Genomic DNA, 16,773 nt, shown 5'->3' on the forward strand with positions numbered 1-16,773 from the left:
TGAACCAAAATAAAATAAAAACCCTAGACCAAAAGATTGCACACTTTATATCACAAAAGTTATGCCATATTGATATTACTGTTTCATAATTTTTTATATAATGGTTACTTAGTGTAAACAACGGACAACAGAGTCAAAAAAAAAAAAAAAAAAAAAACACACACGAAAAAAGAAGAAAAGGGTAATCACTTTGAAATAGTTGCTGACGCCTATCTCACAGCCTCTCTCTCAGACCAACAATCTGACCTAAAACCTTCATGCCAAATCCACACACAGTTCGAAAAGCACCCATTCTCCTACCTAATGATGACCTTCCTTTCCAAATCATGGTTTCCAGATTGCTCCACAGATATTAACTTTCCAGATCATCCTTTCTACATCCTTCTATAAATATCTAATTTTGTCTTCTTTCTGATATTCTAGATCTATCCAGCTTTTGAGATAATTACACTTCTACCATGTACCATCTTTATATAAAGTATTGCATAGACCATGGAGTTTGTTTGGGTAGTGTTGGCAGAGACGAAGACCACGGTTTCAAATCCGCAGTCGACATCAGTGTTCACAGGAAATTGGTTAGCATCAGCAATCGTTATCCTTCACTTCTTTCCCTAAAGCTGTCTATTTGAATGCGATTGAAATCCTATTTTGAATAAATACTTTCAATTGGAATAGGGCTGTTTCAACCTACTTAACTATCTAAAGTTTTTTCATCATTCTGTTTGTTTTTTTGATGATGTAGAGGAATTAGTTTTTGATTTCGTGAAGGTATGTGTATGTGTATGTGTATGTCTGATACTATAACAATATATGTTATTCACCTGCAGCCGCACTGACTACAGTTTTTGTATCACTGTAGTCACTGAATCAACTGGAGCATTTTGTATATCTACAGCTGGAGTAAGTAGTTTTTTTTGGAAGAAACTCCAGACTTAAACTCTGTGAATCAACTCCAGTTGCTTTAGCAGCATCTAACTTTTTGAATAGTAGCAGCAATAGACATCTTGGATAGTGTAGACAGGTAATCAGAGCCAGGTTCATGCATAGCAAACTTTCATAGCTGGCATTTTTGTATTAGCTTCTACAAAACAATGTAAAAATTCTCCTATATTAATAAGATATATAATCTTCTACTATGTCTCATAGTATTTAACGTTTTTCTATTAACTTTTGCTATCTTCTTTGCATTCAAGTAATTGAAATTAAAACAATCAGATAAAAATGTTTTACACATGAAATCATATGAGATCAAACGATCAATTTCTTCTGCATATAATTAATTATATATAAACCATACTAAAATCATCTATTACTCAAATAAAATACCAACGACCTTCATCTATTTCTAATATCATTTTTGACTGATAAAAGCAGCGAGAAATAAAATATTCAAACCATACAAAAACATAAAAATAACAACTTCTATTCTGTATCAAAACATATCTATTGAATTTTTAAATCATCGATCAAAATTACAACATATCAAAATATTCCAGGTAATTGCATTTGATTGATAATGTTTTTACAATATTGAATGTAAAAAATTTCAACTACAAACCTGATTTAAAGATTTGGTTGCAGGAATAATGTTGAAATAAAAAAACCTGCGTTTGGAAAAAGACCATCCTGAAGACTTGACACCACTATTTCATCAACGTTGATCATAGCTTTGTAAGTCTTCTTGCGTTTTTCTGATATTTATTGCTTTGTATGTGTGATTGAAAAACACCATCATTCATTCATTCCATATATATATATATATATATATATATACACAAAGCAAAAAAAAAAGAAAAAGAAAGGAAGATTGTAGATTGTAACTTCTCTTACATTTCACAACACACTTTTAATAAAAAAAAAATAAAAAAAAAAAAAATGCATACTGGCAGCTTCCAGAGAAAGCTTTAAGTAAAAAGAAAAAAGGAAGCTATACTGTTCACTATAATTACAAATATAACTCTGTCAGTCATTGAGTTAGATGATCTGGATTGCTTGATCAAGTGTGGGACTCTTTCCTCTCTACAAGCAGGTTGAGCTATTTGTAGGGCAACTTTTTGACGTTACATTCTGCCAGCTTCTTTAGAAAGATTACTTTAGTGTAAGAGATGAATTTTGTGTTTATAGTTTTATTGTATATCTAGGTGTCCTATAGAATTTTAAGCTGTAATTCTATGTTTGTAGTTTTATTGTATATGTGGACTTTGTATGTGTAATTTGTTAAATGTTTTCAACTCAAAATTTAGTAGTGCCTAAAAAATTAAAAAAATTAAAATGCAGGTCAGGAAGGCAAAGAAAAAGAAGCTTCAGCATGCACAGAAGACCATGGGGGATTATTGCACATTGACAGGATCACCGGTTAATGCCAATCTTCATTACTGAAGTATACTTTGCTCTCTTTTTAATAGTTATGTAACTTTTGATTCATCTAATCAATCCAATTAATCTGGCAATTTGCAGAGAACACAACACCAGCAACTACCTTCAAGAAGACCTGTCTGTACTACATTTGGTCATCATAGCCATGTAAGTATAGTCATGAAATTACATATAGCTAGGCTTTTATACATACTACTAATCTCTGTTTTTAATGGATTACTGAAATTTTTGTTTCCCTTTGGTTTATGATGTAGGGAGCATAAATTCAGATATTAAAGAGTTGAAAATAGTTATTATCTTATGAGCAATAATGTTCATCATAAGGTTTTCTATACATTAGAATTAGATAGACGTATTCCAAATAACTGTAAATTAGCTTTGATGATGTTCATGGTTTATGTGTTTTGCTTTGCCGATAAATTGTAGATTGATTCGTTTGTATCACATGTTCCAATCTTGCTTATACATGGTCTAGCAAGGATATACAATTTCCTTGAAGAAAGAAGAAATAAACATTGCAGGCTGGTTCTGCTTTCGGTGGGTATCCCATCAATACAACTCATGCAAGCAAGTTCATACTGTTGAAATCAAATGCACACCATCTAGAATATTAGATGCTTAATTTAACCTTCATTGTTGCTTCTGTTTGAATAAGATCATTATTGAAATAAGTTTTTCGTTCAGATTTTTTTCTTTTTTCTTTTTGCTTTGTCAGTTTGTTGCTATTTGATAGATAGTTGATCTCTTTTGTACATAAAAATTCATCTTAAACTTTTCACCGATCTCTGCATTCATCAATTTTTAGTACCAAAAGCTGCAGTTTGTCTCCTTCCTCATCAAACTTCGTAAGGAAGAACAAGTAAAATAGACATTTCATCCTGGTTTGTATAAGATATTGTATTTGGCACTGGCAGACAACAGAAAACAACTTCTTCAAATTGAAGCAATGTTAGAAAAAAAAAACCAAGCAATGAGAAGCAATTCAAACCACTAATCTCAACTCAGTAACTAAAATAAATTGGCTTTTCTTCATGAGGAAAGTGTATCTTTGGAACTGCAATTTCTTTTCCTTTTATGATTTGGTTTATAAATTGCAAGCACATTCTTTGATTTTGCAAATCACTGTTTCCAATAATTAGCAAGTAAAAACGTACGACGATTCAAAGCCACTTGATTTAGATGCCTGGATATATAAGATCATTTCTTTACCCAAAATCAAATTCTGATCAAAGGGAAATAAATATAATAACCAAGCAAAAATTCTGAAAATATGTTTCTTGCATTTTTCTTTTTTTATTGACTTAAGAGTTCTTTCATTCCCTATTCTGCTCCCCTGTTTGAATTTGATCTGAACAAGTTTCAGATCATTCCTATAGTGCTCTCATTTGACCTTCTCAATTATTGTTCAATTTGCTTTTCGTTGTAGAAACAATGCGACTTGCGTGAATTAGACAGAGTTGTCAAGAAGCTGTTCCAACCTGCACTGTATCTGAAATTGATTAATCTTGGTTTTCCTAGGCGTGACTATCAATTTGGTATCATCAAGACAACATTTTTTTTTAATACGCTGGTGACATTACCAACCGAACTCGGGAAGACACATATCACTGCAGTTGTTATGTACTACTTCAGATGATTTCCTAATGGTAAGTTTACTGCTTCTTACCAACTGCTTATTCAGCTACTATTCTCATGCTCTTATTTGTTTATGGTATGTAATATCATGCAATTAGTTTTTAAGGTAAGTGGATAGGTGTTTAACAAAACGGCAAAGTTACATGTGCAAATTTATTTGAACTTTTGTTTTGAAGCGTCAACCTCACTTTCAGGAGTCTTCTTCTCACACTCCAACACGTTGAAACCCTTTCTCATTTCATCTCATCAAATTCAAACTATACTATAAGCATTATCATAAAGTTTCAAATAGTAAGTACTTATTTCTTTGTTAATAAGGTGATGAAAATTAAACACTAACCTCCAAATTAGCCATTGATTTTTTTTCTTTCTTTTTCCTACCGGCCATGAAATAAAATGTCTATTATTTGATACCGTCTATGTATCAACAAATGTGAGTTTTGGCTCAACAGTATTGGGTTTTTGGGTCATATTGTTTCTGCAGAAAGCATTAGTGTGGACACTCAGAAGGTGGAAGCAGTTTCTTCGGATTCTGGTGGCCCTAGCCAGGGTCTAGCGAAGAGAGCTACTTCTACTTCTGGTTCTGGATCGTCTATTGATAGTGGGGGTAGCAGTGGATCTGGATCCCGTTCTCGAAACAGATTTCATGGGGCCCAGAGGACCAACAGGAGGCAGTTTGGTCGACGACAGCTACTGTCACTTTTTATTCTTTGTCAGGGAATTTTTGACAGGTGCGTTTTCCTTCGTTTGTTTCTAGCATCATGCTTTTACCAGAAATTTTGAAATTGTTTCTGTTAGTGGAAACTCTCTTTTTTCCAGGCATTTAGGCTTGGTTTAATCAGTAGTTAAGTAGATAAAAGGTACCTAAATTAAGAAATTTATGCGAATACAGGGGAGCAGTTGGAGAAGCTCGCGTTAGATGTAGGTTCTTCTTATGCAAGATATTATGATTAAAAATTAGAAAGATGAAAAAACAGAAAAGCTGGAATCTTAGTTGACTTGAATTAAAACATGATTGATTAGTTGAAGCCCAAAATGTTAAGTTGTTGAGCTTACATTCATATTGATCCCATATGTATGTGAGCTGCATGGTTTTAAATTATAAATTAAGCATTATAAAGCCTACTGGAAAGAAGTTATGCCAAGTGAAGTCAACAATATTTTTTTTCAAGTATGAGTCTATGCATTGATTTAGGAAAAATTTGCTGATCATTCGATAGAAGGATTCCACTGTATGATATATGTCTTATTAAGTGTTCTTCTCTTTCAGATCAGGTCACATATATGTGATCGACACAAAAACAGATCCAGAAGCTCCCTCTCGGCATAAAGTTGTTCACCCTGAAGACATCGTACAGAAGACTGGATTGGCATACCTACACACATCTCACTGCCTTGCATCTGGTGATTTCTTCTCCTTGACTCAGAGTTTAATGTCAAGGGAAGGTAATGCCCTCTGTTCCAGTTGTGTACTATTCTATCTTCATTGGTAGGTTATTTGTTTTTTTTTTTTTTTGATTGGTTGTTGATTTGTCTAAAGGAAAGGGTATAATTTATGACATAATAAAGAATGAAGCTTCTGAATTTAGATTGCTCGCTACATATGTGCAGATGAAAACTACCACAACAATTCCATACCACTTTGGCAAGTTACCGGCATTTCCATCCAATCCAAATTTTGCACCAATGCAAGCCGCCACAACTATTTGGCATATCAACATTTGACTTCCTCCCTCAAGGAAGAGCTTCCTCCTCCCCCACTTATCAACACCATACATCGAAACTATTGTTGCAGCAGCATTAACAAGTCCGGTGATCACAAGTGATATGAGAGAAGCATCACTTCCCAAAGTTAATAGTTCTTTTTTGTTTCTCTCTGAAACTTTTATTAGGCAAGAGTAGCATATTTAAATGAATAGCTATAGAACAATTCTTAGATTCACCCCTAGGGTGAACGAGCATATTCACCCCCATTGTCGATTAACGTATTTTCACTTAATAAATTTATAATCCAACGGTACATATCTTAAATAAGCCTTTAAAGATCATCTCTGTAAAAAATCAATCGAATCAGAAATCATTTAATTATCTAATTGAATAAAAAAAAAAGGATGGTTCTAACAACACTAACTACTATTATGATGAACTGTCCATATATTTCATAGAAATGAACGACTAGAAGGTCTTCAATTTGATTGGTTTTTTTTACAGAGCTAATCTTTGTATTACGTTATACAACACGAATGGTCAGATTAGAAAATTATAAAGTTATTATGCCTTAATCGCAAGAGAGGGTGAATATGCTCATTCACCCAAGGGGTGAACCTAAGAATTGTTCATATTGCTAGTGTGTATCTCCACTGTTTTTACTCCTGTAATTCCTTTTAACTCACAAACAACCAACATTTATAAACAATTCACAAAGAATCGTAACTCCCGCGGCAACGCGCAGGCATACTTTCCTAGTTATTATTATACTTTTATACTATATACTAAAGGAGGATACACTGTTCTACTGTTCATTCCGGTGTTACTGTTCATTCGAGCCCCAATTGAATGACGCTTTTGCCCTTTTCTTCTTCTTCTAATTACGGGTTGCCATGCTTCTATACGTTTCCAGACGTCTCCATATGAGGCAACCGACCTCCTCATATTTTTCCTGAAGTCTCTATCTTGAGGCAATATAAAGAACTGGGTCTGCTTCCACCGACCTCTGCAACCGACTCCAACCTTCGTCTCATCGACTATATCTCTTTCTCTTCTACCGTTACACCCAAATATCCTTATTAAACCAAGCGTTGCAACCGACCTCTGCTTCCACGGACTTCAACCTTCGTCTCATCGACTATCTATCTCTTCTACTGTTACACCCAAATACCCAAATTGGAGCTCCCAATCGTGCCACCATCTTCTACAGCCGTATAAGCGAGATTGAGAGAGTTCGGTTCGTTGCTTTTGATCTGTGGATTTGGAATTCCTTTCTTTGTTTCTGCTCATTATCTCCTCTAATTTCAGGTACCCAATACAATTTCTTTAGGAATTCACTCTTTTTGTCCATGAGTTGTAGATCGATTTATTTGTACCACACGTTCCAGTCTTGCTATGTCTAAATCTCTTGCTTATATGTGATCCCGCAGGCATATACCAATTTCCTTGAAGAAAAAGAAAAAATAGAAAATTACATAGTAGCACATGACCAAAGATATAAACACAGAAAACTCACATTCAATTTGTTTTATACAAATAAGGACATAAGCCCAGGCCCAAAACCAAATGAAGCAGACCTGGCTTCAAATTTTGATAAAAAATGACTAAAATGCTCAGTTTTTATTATAATTTACGCTCATGCCACTGCCATAATTCTCAGTTCCTCACCGACCAAAACCTGAAATCCCCAAATGCAAAACGCAAAACCCCCAAACCCAAATTGGAAAACCTAAAAACTCCAGCGACATATCCAAAACGCTTTGCAAAATCTCCGTAGTAGCAGCGCTCAGCTTGAAATCTCAGCCATGTCCATGACTCTCAAAGCTTCGCAACTGTAAATATAATGATCGAGTCGTTGTGGTGAGGCCGAGGACGAGGTTAGCTGTGAAAAAGCTGAAGGAGGAGGCGGTGCTGCCGGAGCCGGAGAAGGAGAAGTAGAAGGACCGCGTGATTGTGATTTCGGAGAAGGAAGACTCCGATTCGGAGGGTGAAAGGGAGGAAGAAGAAGAAGAGAACAAAGCTGTGATGGCTGACGATAGTGGTGGCTTGAGTGCTAGCAAGGCTGCTGGGCAAGAAGAAGAGAACAGTACGGCGCCGTTTCCTGAAAAGGTATATCAATGTTCTTATCTTGTATTTGTGCTACTGTGCTACTGTGTTAGCCTTATGTATTCTTATTTTTGTATTTGTTTTAGAAGAAGATGCCGGTGCCCAGATGTATTCTTATTTTTGTTTTGTTTGTGAACTTGAGCGCCTTTCCTTAAGCAAGCTGTTAAATGAATTTGTGGGCTTTTTCGGTTATTTTATGTATGAGAATTGTTGTTTGTTTTGGTGAGGTTGCTGAGTTTCTCTGATATGCAATTGTTTTCAGTGTAGTTTAGGTGACTTTAGCAGTCGCAGAGAGTGGGCTAAGTAGTAAACTTTTTGTTTTTCACATGCTTGGATTCTTCACCCCATTGCATTGCAACGTTATGTGGATTAACTGAATTGCAAAAAGATTAGGCTTATTTGTTGTGAGGTATAGGTTGTGTTAGCCTTCCCATCTATTTCTTTTATTGTGAATTGTGTTCAGGTTTTAGGTTTAACTTTTTATAACTATAATATCTAAGTTTTCTTTGTTAGTTGTTTTAAACTACGACAATGATAAAGGACAACAGCATATTTTGTTGGTAACTGGTCTGGGTTTTTATTCAACTTAGGACTGACCTGTTGTTATTTTATTAGGCAGCTAGTTATTGTCCTACAGCTCTTTTAGCACTAACACTAACGGCAGAATGTTAATGCTCCTTTTTCTCTTTATCTGTAAGGTGGTTGAGGATTTGACAGTCACTAGTTTACTGTGCTACTGTGTTATTGTTGTTATGTGCTACTGTGTTTATTTGAAGTTTCTTTCTGTAGTTTATTGTTGTTATGTGCTACTGTGTTATCGTTGTATTTGTGCTACTGTGCTACTGTGTTATTGTTGTTATGTGCTACTGTGCTACTGTGTTATCGTTGTATTTGTGCTACTGTGCTACTGTGATTGTTGTTATGTGCTATCGTTGTATTTGTGCTACTGTGTTATCGTTGTATTTGTGCTACTGTGCTACTGTGTTATTGTTGTTATGTGCTACTGTGTTTAGTTTATTGTTGTTATGTGCTACTGTGTTTAGTTTATTGTTGTTATGTGCTACTGTGTTATCGTTGTATTTGTGCTACTGTGTTATTGTTGTTATGTGCTACTGTGTTTATTTGAAGTTTCTTTCTGCAGTTTATTGTTGTTATGTGCTACTGTGTTTAGTTTATTATTGTTGGAGATTTTGTTTGAAACCAAACATGGAGCCTAAAATATGATTTTCACTTCTGTGAGATCTCTATTGTTTCACTATCCCATCACTCATAATGTGCATGTGTGAAGTACATATTATTGTCATGTGCTACTATGTGTGCAGTACATATTCTTCATGAACTGGACGAGTGCAGTAGCAGAACTGGACGAGTATGAGTTCAGCGAGTGCAGTAGCAGAATTGGACGAGCATGAGTGCAGTAGCAGAATTGGACGAGTATGAGTGCAGCGAGTGCAGTAGCAGGATTAGGTGATGACGAGTGCAGTAGCAGAACTGGACGAGTATGAGTGCAGCGAGTGCAGTAGCAGATTGGACGGGTGCAGTAGCAGGATTAGGCGATGACGAGTGCAGTAGTAGAACACAAGTAGCAGAACTGGACGAGTATGAGTGCAGCGAGTGCAGTAGCAGGATTAGGTGATGATGAGTGCAGTAGCAGAACATGAGTAGCAGAACTGGACACGAGTACAAGTGCAGTAGCAAAAATTTACGAGTATGAGTGCAGCGAGTGCAGTAGCAGGATTGGACGAGTGCAATAGTAGGATTAGGCGATGAGATGAGAGTTCATTCTCTTAGCAACATATAGAAGAAAGATATATATATTTTTTTGCTTTTGAGAAGTAACATAAATGGATTATTCTCAAGAAAAAAAAAAGTAATATAAACATATTATTCTCATAAAAAAAAAAGTAACATAAAGGGATTAATCTCAGAAAAAGAAAAAAAAGTAATATAAAGGGATTAGAAGTCAAAATGAGTAGTTAAGGACTTAAGGGTAAAAAAGTAAATTAACTCATGACATGTGGCAAGTGGAGAGCAAATTGTCCTTATTTGTAAGATTTAATCATTATAAAGGGATTACAAGTCAAAATAAGTAGTTAAGGGTAAAAAAGTAAATTAACTCATGACATGTGGCAAGTGGAGAGCATATTGTCCTTAAGTGTAAACTTTTGTCCTTAAATGTTCAAAATCAAATGTTGTGGAGTTTTTTGTGTTTTGAAATCCTATCAAGGGGGTATATGTAGTTTGTTAAAGAAAAAAAGAGACATTGCAGCCTGGTTTTGGTTTCAGTGGGGATCCCATCATTACAACTCATGCAAGCAAGTTAATGCTGTTGAAATCAAATTCACACCATCCAGAATATTACATGCTAGCAAGGTATGATCTCAGTCAATTAGTTTAGATGCTCAATTTAATGTTCATTGTTGCTTCTATGTGAATAAGATCATCATTGAAATTGGTTTCTGGTTCAAACTTTTTTGTTTTGTTTTGGCTCTGTTACTTTGTTGCTACTTGCTAGATGACTGATCTCATCCACACATTAAAATTCATCTTAAACTTTTCACTGATCTATGTGAAACACAACAACCATAATGCACTTTTCAGAAATTTTTGAGTCTGCTTTTGAATTAGGTGTTATTGTTTGTGATTTTGATCTGTTGTTGGGTATCTGTTCCACCCTCTTCTTCATGAGCAAAGTTTCAATGCTGAAGAAGATATAACTAATGCTTGGATTGATTTAGGTAGGCTTGCCAGCTCACTGCAAACCATGTTGTCTATTCTGTGTTTTATTGATTGTCGGTTCAAGTAGACTATAAAACAAGGATCAATTATTTGGGATCCCTTCAATTGATATGATTGCTTTTCTTAAAAAAATTGTGGGAACTGATTATAAGCAAGTTGCATAGCAGAGCTAATACTTCTTTTGCATTTATAGTTATCCTGTTCAGGACCATATTTAGCAGAGGATCCTTCTTTTTTTCTGACTACAATTGTTATTATTGTTTTTCTTAAAAACGTTGTAGCAATTGATCACCAGGGAGTTACACAGCAGAGCTAATAATTGTTTTTCGTTTATAGTTATGGTGCTCTGTCTAAAAGTTACACAGCTGTAAATTCCTATTAATATTTTGAACTTGAATATTCAGAATAAGAAGACGCTTATTAAACCAAGCGTTGCAACCGACCTCATACTTTTCCGAAAGTCTCTATCCGGGCGTTACTGTTCATTCGTGCCCCAATTGAATGACGCTTTTGCCCATCTCTTCTTCGTCTAATTATGGGTTGCCATGCTTCTATACGTTTCCAGACGTCTCTATATGAGGCAACCGACCTCCTACTTTTCCAGAAGTCTCTATCTTGAGGCAATATAGAGAAAACCACAGTCGATCCTTACTAAACCAAGCGTTGCAACCGACCTCATACTTTTCCGAAAATCTCTATCAAAATCGAAATCCCATCTCATAATCCACCGACATCAGCGATAAAAATAAAAAATAGTGATTCATCCTTTTCAGGTAGCCTTTATCCAAATCGAGCTTCATATTCAACCGACCTCGGCGGGGGAATTGAAATCACAGTAAGAATTGGGTAAACCTCTAGGGGTATTAATTAATCTATTACAGCACAGTGTTGAATTTCATTGTCTTTTTGATATTAGGATTTAGTCCAAGTCGTGTAAGCATTTGGGTTTTTAGTTTCTAGAGTTTTACAGTTGGAAAATTCCAAATGTGGAGACTTTAGAATTGTCTTTGTATGTTAAAGTTGGTTTGGGTATAGAGTGAATTCTGCAAATTGCAGTTCTTTGTAGCCGCTTTGATTAATCTTGGGGTTTTACTCTGTAGATTTGACTAATTAGCTGCATATCACTGGCAGCTAAACTATTAGATTATTAATATTGCTTTTCTTTTTGAGTTCAAATGATTTTTTTTTTTTTTCTTTCACGTCAGATCATTTTCAAAGGCAGGTTTTTCTTTTCTCTGTTCGTCGTCGCATATGCTTTTATTATGCAATTTGTGCTTAGTTTGTTACAATATTCTTAATATTTGTTTATTAAGTGATAATATTTGTTTTTTCCATGTTTAATGACCTTCTTTGGAATCAAGTTGATTGATAAATTATCATGAATGAGGATTATGATCTAAAATTTTAATTGGATTATATATGTAACTACAGAGATGGCAGCTGAGAATGCCAGGAGAGGGATAAAGAGGTTCTTGGAACAATCCACAAGTGACCGAGTTGATCAAGGAGAATCTAAATGTAGTTGTGTCAAATCGAAGAGATTGAAAACAAGTGAGTATCGCTTTGATGCTTTCTTAAACATTGACATTTATAAGTGGTGTGAAGAAAAATAATTGTGTCTGTGCAATGTAAATTAATTCATATTGTTTCATTGTTGGTTACAGTATTTCATCCAGAAATTGCTGGAGGATCTAATGAATGTCAGAATGAAATGCAATCAGGAGATGATGATCAAAATGTCAGTCAAGGTATAATGAAGTTCTGTTTATGGCTGGATGTTTGATTTATTTAGGTAAAGATGGAAGCTTTACAGGCTACTTTGTATCTGGCGTGGGTATTCGTTATTGTTAGTTTTTGAGTCAGTATTGGTAAACTAATTTGTTCAAATTGGATTGAGCTTAATGGCTGCCATAGAATAAAGTTTAGAGGGTCAGAAATCACAATTTTAAGTGTTTATGTTGTTGGTCTGCATTCTCTCTTTATCGATGAGAGTTTAAGATTTTGCTTGATTATTTCTGTAATGCTTTGGTTTAGAGATTAGTGGAGGCTTGGTATCCAGAGATTGTTTGATGAAGTTGCTGACAAAGAATCGGTATTCAATACTTTTAAATTTTATTTCTTCTTTGTGTACTTCTGTTGTTCTTGATGTAAGTTTCTATTTGTTGTTTGTGTTGATTTAGAATACTGAATTAGTAATCTGTGGTTTATGTACGATTTTCTATTATACAATTCCTTTGCTTTGTCAAATTTTTTAAAAATGATTTGCTCAGAGACATGAATTCTTTTGTTATGTATTCAAATTTTTTTTTTTTAAAGTATTGTGAGTAAATGATGTTCATGTATCATTCCCATTATACATGTTGCAGGTGTGAAAGGATTGATTTTAAACAGTAGATACACAGTAATTGAAAAAATTTAATGTGTCTTAAAAACCTGTAATTGTGAACGTGTATTCTATGAGTGGGCTTTGCTTGATTCGGTGGTTGTTTTAGGTTCTTAGTTTCTGGCTCTCTGTGTAAAAAATATAAATGGTAATTGTTTTGACTTGAATATAGTTTTCTGTAGACTACCTAGGGATACAGAGCAAAAACTGGAAGTACTAAACAGAAACATATTATAAGTGTATCATACATATTGTTGATTTTGAATGAGTGGTTGTTTGATTGATTATTATATATTAATTTAACATTTTCTGTGTAACGTGAATGCTAATTTAACTTTAGTTTTTTGCCCTGTTTTACCTGCAGATTCATTGGTGGAATTAAATGAAAATAATTCTTTCCAACACCTCCCAACTGATGGTAGTAAAGATTCTTAATTATATATTTTTACTTTGTTTACTTCTTGGCAGTCCTTTGTTTAAACAAGTTTTTAATCAAATCACTCACATAATGTGAGCATATTGAAAAGGAATTTTTCCTTTATTCATTCATTCAACTGTATGAACTGAACTAATTCATTCATTTTTTTAACATTTCAATCAGAGAGTTTGCATTTATTTACTTGGATATAATTGGTTGTGAATAAGTTATTTTAACAATATGGAGCATTTATGTTGAAGTTCAATGCCAGATTATTATGCGTGAGCATGGTAATTTAAAATGTTAATTTAATTTTATGTGCAGTCACAAATAGGGCAATGCCAGATTATTATGCGTGAGCATGGTAATTTAAAATGTTAATTTAATTTTATGTGCAGTCACAAATAGGGCAGCTAAAAATACCAAGAGAGGAAGAAAAAAGTTCTTAAAACAATCTTCTGGTGAGAAAGTTGATGAAGGAAAAACTGAATCCAGTCATGTTAGATCAAAGAGATTGAAAAGAAGTAAGTATAACTTTGTTAAAAATTGATATTTATGCGTGTATGTTTATGTGGAAAGGTAAGTTAATTCATCTTGTTTCATTTTTCATTACAGTGTTTTGTCCAAGCATTACTGAAGGATCTAATGAATGTGAGAATGGAAGTCAACTTATAGATGGTGATAAAGATAGTACTCCAGGTATAAATCAAAATCTCTTCATCTATTTGTAGTTTTTAGATACAGAAAGTGAAATGCAAACCTACGACTGATTTGGGTGATCCAGTTTTGATTTTACATTCTTATTTTGTGGCTTGGAATGTAAATGTATGTAGTGATGACAATTTACATTTGCAAGTCTTCTTAAATCTGAAAGCCTGCTGTACCTTCTGCATATATTAGTTTGGGGAATGACAGTGAAACGATGTATTAACCAATTTATTATGTTCTTTGTTGTTTGGTTTCTATGTTATCTTGGGGAATATTGTTTCAGTGGAGGGTTTGCTGTGTGCTTTTTGTTGACGATTTGAATGTATTGTTGTTATTTGTTATGGTAGTATGGTTATTCTATACGATTGCTATCTTCACTTAGTCTGTAATAAAACATCTTTGTTAAGGAAAACTTTACTATAGGTGGCAATGTTTGTTCCTATATGTCAGTTTGGTATTTTAAATCAGTTATGTAAAGTACTCAATTCTTTGTGGTAATTATATTTCAGTGTATTGTTTGGTCTTTTCTCTTTACTTAAGAATTTGATGTTGTACATGATAATAAAGAATATAGTTCAGGGGATGAAAGTTATCTACAGTACGAGATCATACCTACCAACACCTTCTTTGTCGTTTGGTTCTAATATTATCTTAGGTGATGCTGTTTTAAGTGTTAAAGTTTACTCTTCTTTTTCTGTGAAGGTTTATCAGTGATTGAATTGCTATCAAGCGAAGTATGTGCATTATCTAAGGAAGTTGAGTTAGTAACTTTCCCGTGTTTATGTTTAGTTCAAGAATTATAGACCTGTTAATTGCATATAGTCCTTCACAGTAAGATTGATCCGGCCACAATGGTATCTCTGAAAGCATTTCATATAAGCAATTCATAACCTAATGCAGATGACAGAAGTTGTGAAACTGCAATATTGGTTAACTGTTGGAGTATGATTTGAATTTGATGAGATGAAGATTCAAAAAGTTAATTTCAAATTGCGGCTTATAATGATAGAATTCGGTTGCTAGGTTGATAAACTACTGGATTTAAGGTTTCTGTTTGGTTTTTGTCTGTTTTTTTTTCTCCCTTCCTTTCATAACTAAATGAAAACGTTTCCTTTCATAACTAAATGAAAACGTAATACAAATCTTGATAAATAACAGCTTTGTTTATTATAATGTGTCAATTTAAGATTTTTTATTTAGGTGTTATCTTAATCTGACTACTTTTTTTGAGCTGTTATACAGATCTATCAACAGAATTAAACGAACACAATTGTTTCCGATATGTAGAAACTGATTTCAAATATTATATGCAGGTCAATGCCGACGATCATTTGGTCAAGCGTCATATCAAAGGGCGAAGCAAGGTTATTCCTGTGAAGCCACTATATATATATATATATATATATATATATACATGCCAAGGAAGATAAACAAAAAAAAAAAAAGGTTCTGATTAGAAATAATTTAACAAAAAGAAACATTTTTGTTGCAGGATCAACTGTCAGATATGAAGATTTCAGTGATAACAGCTATAGATGTGAGCATTGTGGTGCACGATTCTGGCGTGGAGAAGCTGTTAAACGACCATCCTCTAATGCATCCATCACTTATACAAATTGTTGCAGAAAAGGCGAAATCAAACTTGAACAAGCAAAGCCAACACCGTTATTTCTTGATAATCTATTAAATCCAGATAATAGCCCAGAAAGCAGATTATTTAGAGAAAATATAAGAGTTTATAATTCAATGTTTTCCTTTACATCGATGGGAGCATGTATTGATCATAAAATAAATATTGGATCAGGTCTTTATGTTTTTAAAATTAGTGGTTAAGTACATCATTTAATGGGATCTATATTACCTTTTAATGGAGAATCTCTTAAATATGCTCAATTATATATATATGACATGAAAAATGAAGTGTTAAAGCGTGTTAATGCGATTGATCCTAATCATGTAAATGAAAACATTAGATTAGATATTGTTAAAGGACTCATAAAAATGTTTGATCAAACTAATGAATTAGTAAAAGAATTTCGTACAATAAGGAATAGATTTGAAAATGGTTTGATGCCTATATTAAATATGACTATACTTGATCGTCAATCAACTGATAACAAATAATATGAATTACCTATAAGTGAAGAAATTGGTGGTTTAATTGTAGGTGATATTGGAGAACATGATTCAAATAAAGATTTAATCATTGAATCAAAAAATAGTGGTTTGCAACGAATTTCTAAAATACATTCCAAGTATATGTCATTACAGTATTCAATACTTTTTCCGTACGGTGAAGATGGATATAGACCTGATTTATTAATACAACAACTTGAAGGAAATTCTCAGAAGAAGAGACAAAGAATATCTATGCGAGAATATATAGCATACCAAATTCAAGATCGAAACAACGAATGAACAACGAATTAAGTACTTTATTAAAAGGTGGACGATTATTTCAACAATTTTTAGTGGATTCTTATGCAATTGTTGAAGAAAATCGTTTAGATTGGATCAGAAAAAATCAAAAAAAATTTCGGAGTGAAATTTTGAAATTTTTTTATAATGCAGCTTCAAGTACAACTAAATAAAGCTGGCGATTTAGGACAAAAAATTATTTTACCTAGCTCTCATACAGGAAGTCCAAGAGATATGATTAATAATTATCAAGATGCTATGGCAATTTGTAGACAATATGGTA

At 33.7% G+C, this 16,773-nt stretch overlaps 2 protein-coding genes and 1 long non-coding RNA gene across 15 annotated transcripts; all 3 read left to right on the plus strand.

Moving 5' to 3' along the window:
- The first annotated feature begins 248 nt into the window (after nucleotides 1-248).
- On the plus strand, nucleotides 249-3,064 carry LOC112189994. 4 transcript variants are annotated; one of them, XR_005808631.1, is made up of 5 exons: nucleotides 249-1,021; nucleotides 1,582-1,671; nucleotides 2,278-2,380; nucleotides 2,458-2,523; nucleotides 2,803-3,064. It is a non-coding gene; the product is annotated as an uncharacterized LOC112189994 (long non-coding RNA). The 4 variants fall into 4 exon arrangements; XR_005808632.1 differs by lacking the exon at nucleotides 2,803-3,064 and adding an exon at nucleotides 2,631-2,796; XR_005808633.1 differs by lacking the exon at nucleotides 2,803-3,064 and adding an exon at nucleotides 2,631-2,796 and having other exon boundaries at nucleotides 2,278-2,355.
- Nucleotides 3,065-4,068: 1,004 nt separating this feature from the next.
- Nucleotides 4,069-6,128, plus strand: LOC112203609. Its single transcript, XM_040505452.1, has 4 exons — nucleotides 4,069-4,087; nucleotides 4,496-4,742; nucleotides 5,282-5,457; nucleotides 5,623-6,128. Exons 1-4 carry the CDS (start codon nucleotides 4,069-4,071, stop codon nucleotides 5,835-5,837), a joined length of 657 nt encoding a protein of 218 aa, XP_040361386.1. The 3' UTR covers nucleotides 5,838-6,128.
- A 5,034-nt stretch (nucleotides 6,129-11,162) lies between these two features.
- On the plus strand, nucleotides 11,163-15,940 carry LOC112186795. Of its 10 annotated transcripts, none has more exons than XM_040516934.1 (8): nucleotides 11,164-12,114; nucleotides 12,228-12,311; nucleotides 13,287-13,364; nucleotides 13,763-13,888; nucleotides 13,980-14,063; nucleotides 14,775-14,827; nucleotides 15,386-15,436; nucleotides 15,565-15,894. In XM_040516934.1, the coding sequence occupies exons 1-8, from the start codon at nucleotides 11,997-11,999 to the stop codon at nucleotides 15,757-15,759; spliced, it is 789 nt and encodes a 262-aa protein (XP_040372868.1). In that variant the 5' UTR covers nucleotides 11,164-11,996; the 3' UTR covers nucleotides 15,760-15,894. The 10 variants fall into 10 exon arrangements, with proteins under 10 accessions (XP_040372865.1, XP_040372868.1, XP_040372863.1 ...); XM_040516929.1 differs by lacking the exon at nucleotides 14,775-14,827 and having other exon boundaries at nucleotides 11,167-11,423; nucleotides 11,995-12,114; nucleotides 15,565-15,940; XM_040516921.1 differs by lacking the exon at nucleotides 14,775-14,827 and having other exon boundaries at nucleotides 11,167-11,409; nucleotides 11,995-12,114; nucleotides 15,565-15,940.
- Nucleotides 15,941-16,773: the final 833 nt, after the last annotated feature.

This window comes from Rosa chinensis, chromosome 1 (assembly GCF_002994745.2).
Source record: "Rosa chinensis cultivar Old Blush chromosome 1, RchiOBHm-V2, whole genome shotgun sequence".
Taxonomy (NCBI): domain Eukaryota; kingdom Viridiplantae; phylum Streptophyta; class Magnoliopsida; order Rosales; family Rosaceae; genus Rosa; species Rosa chinensis.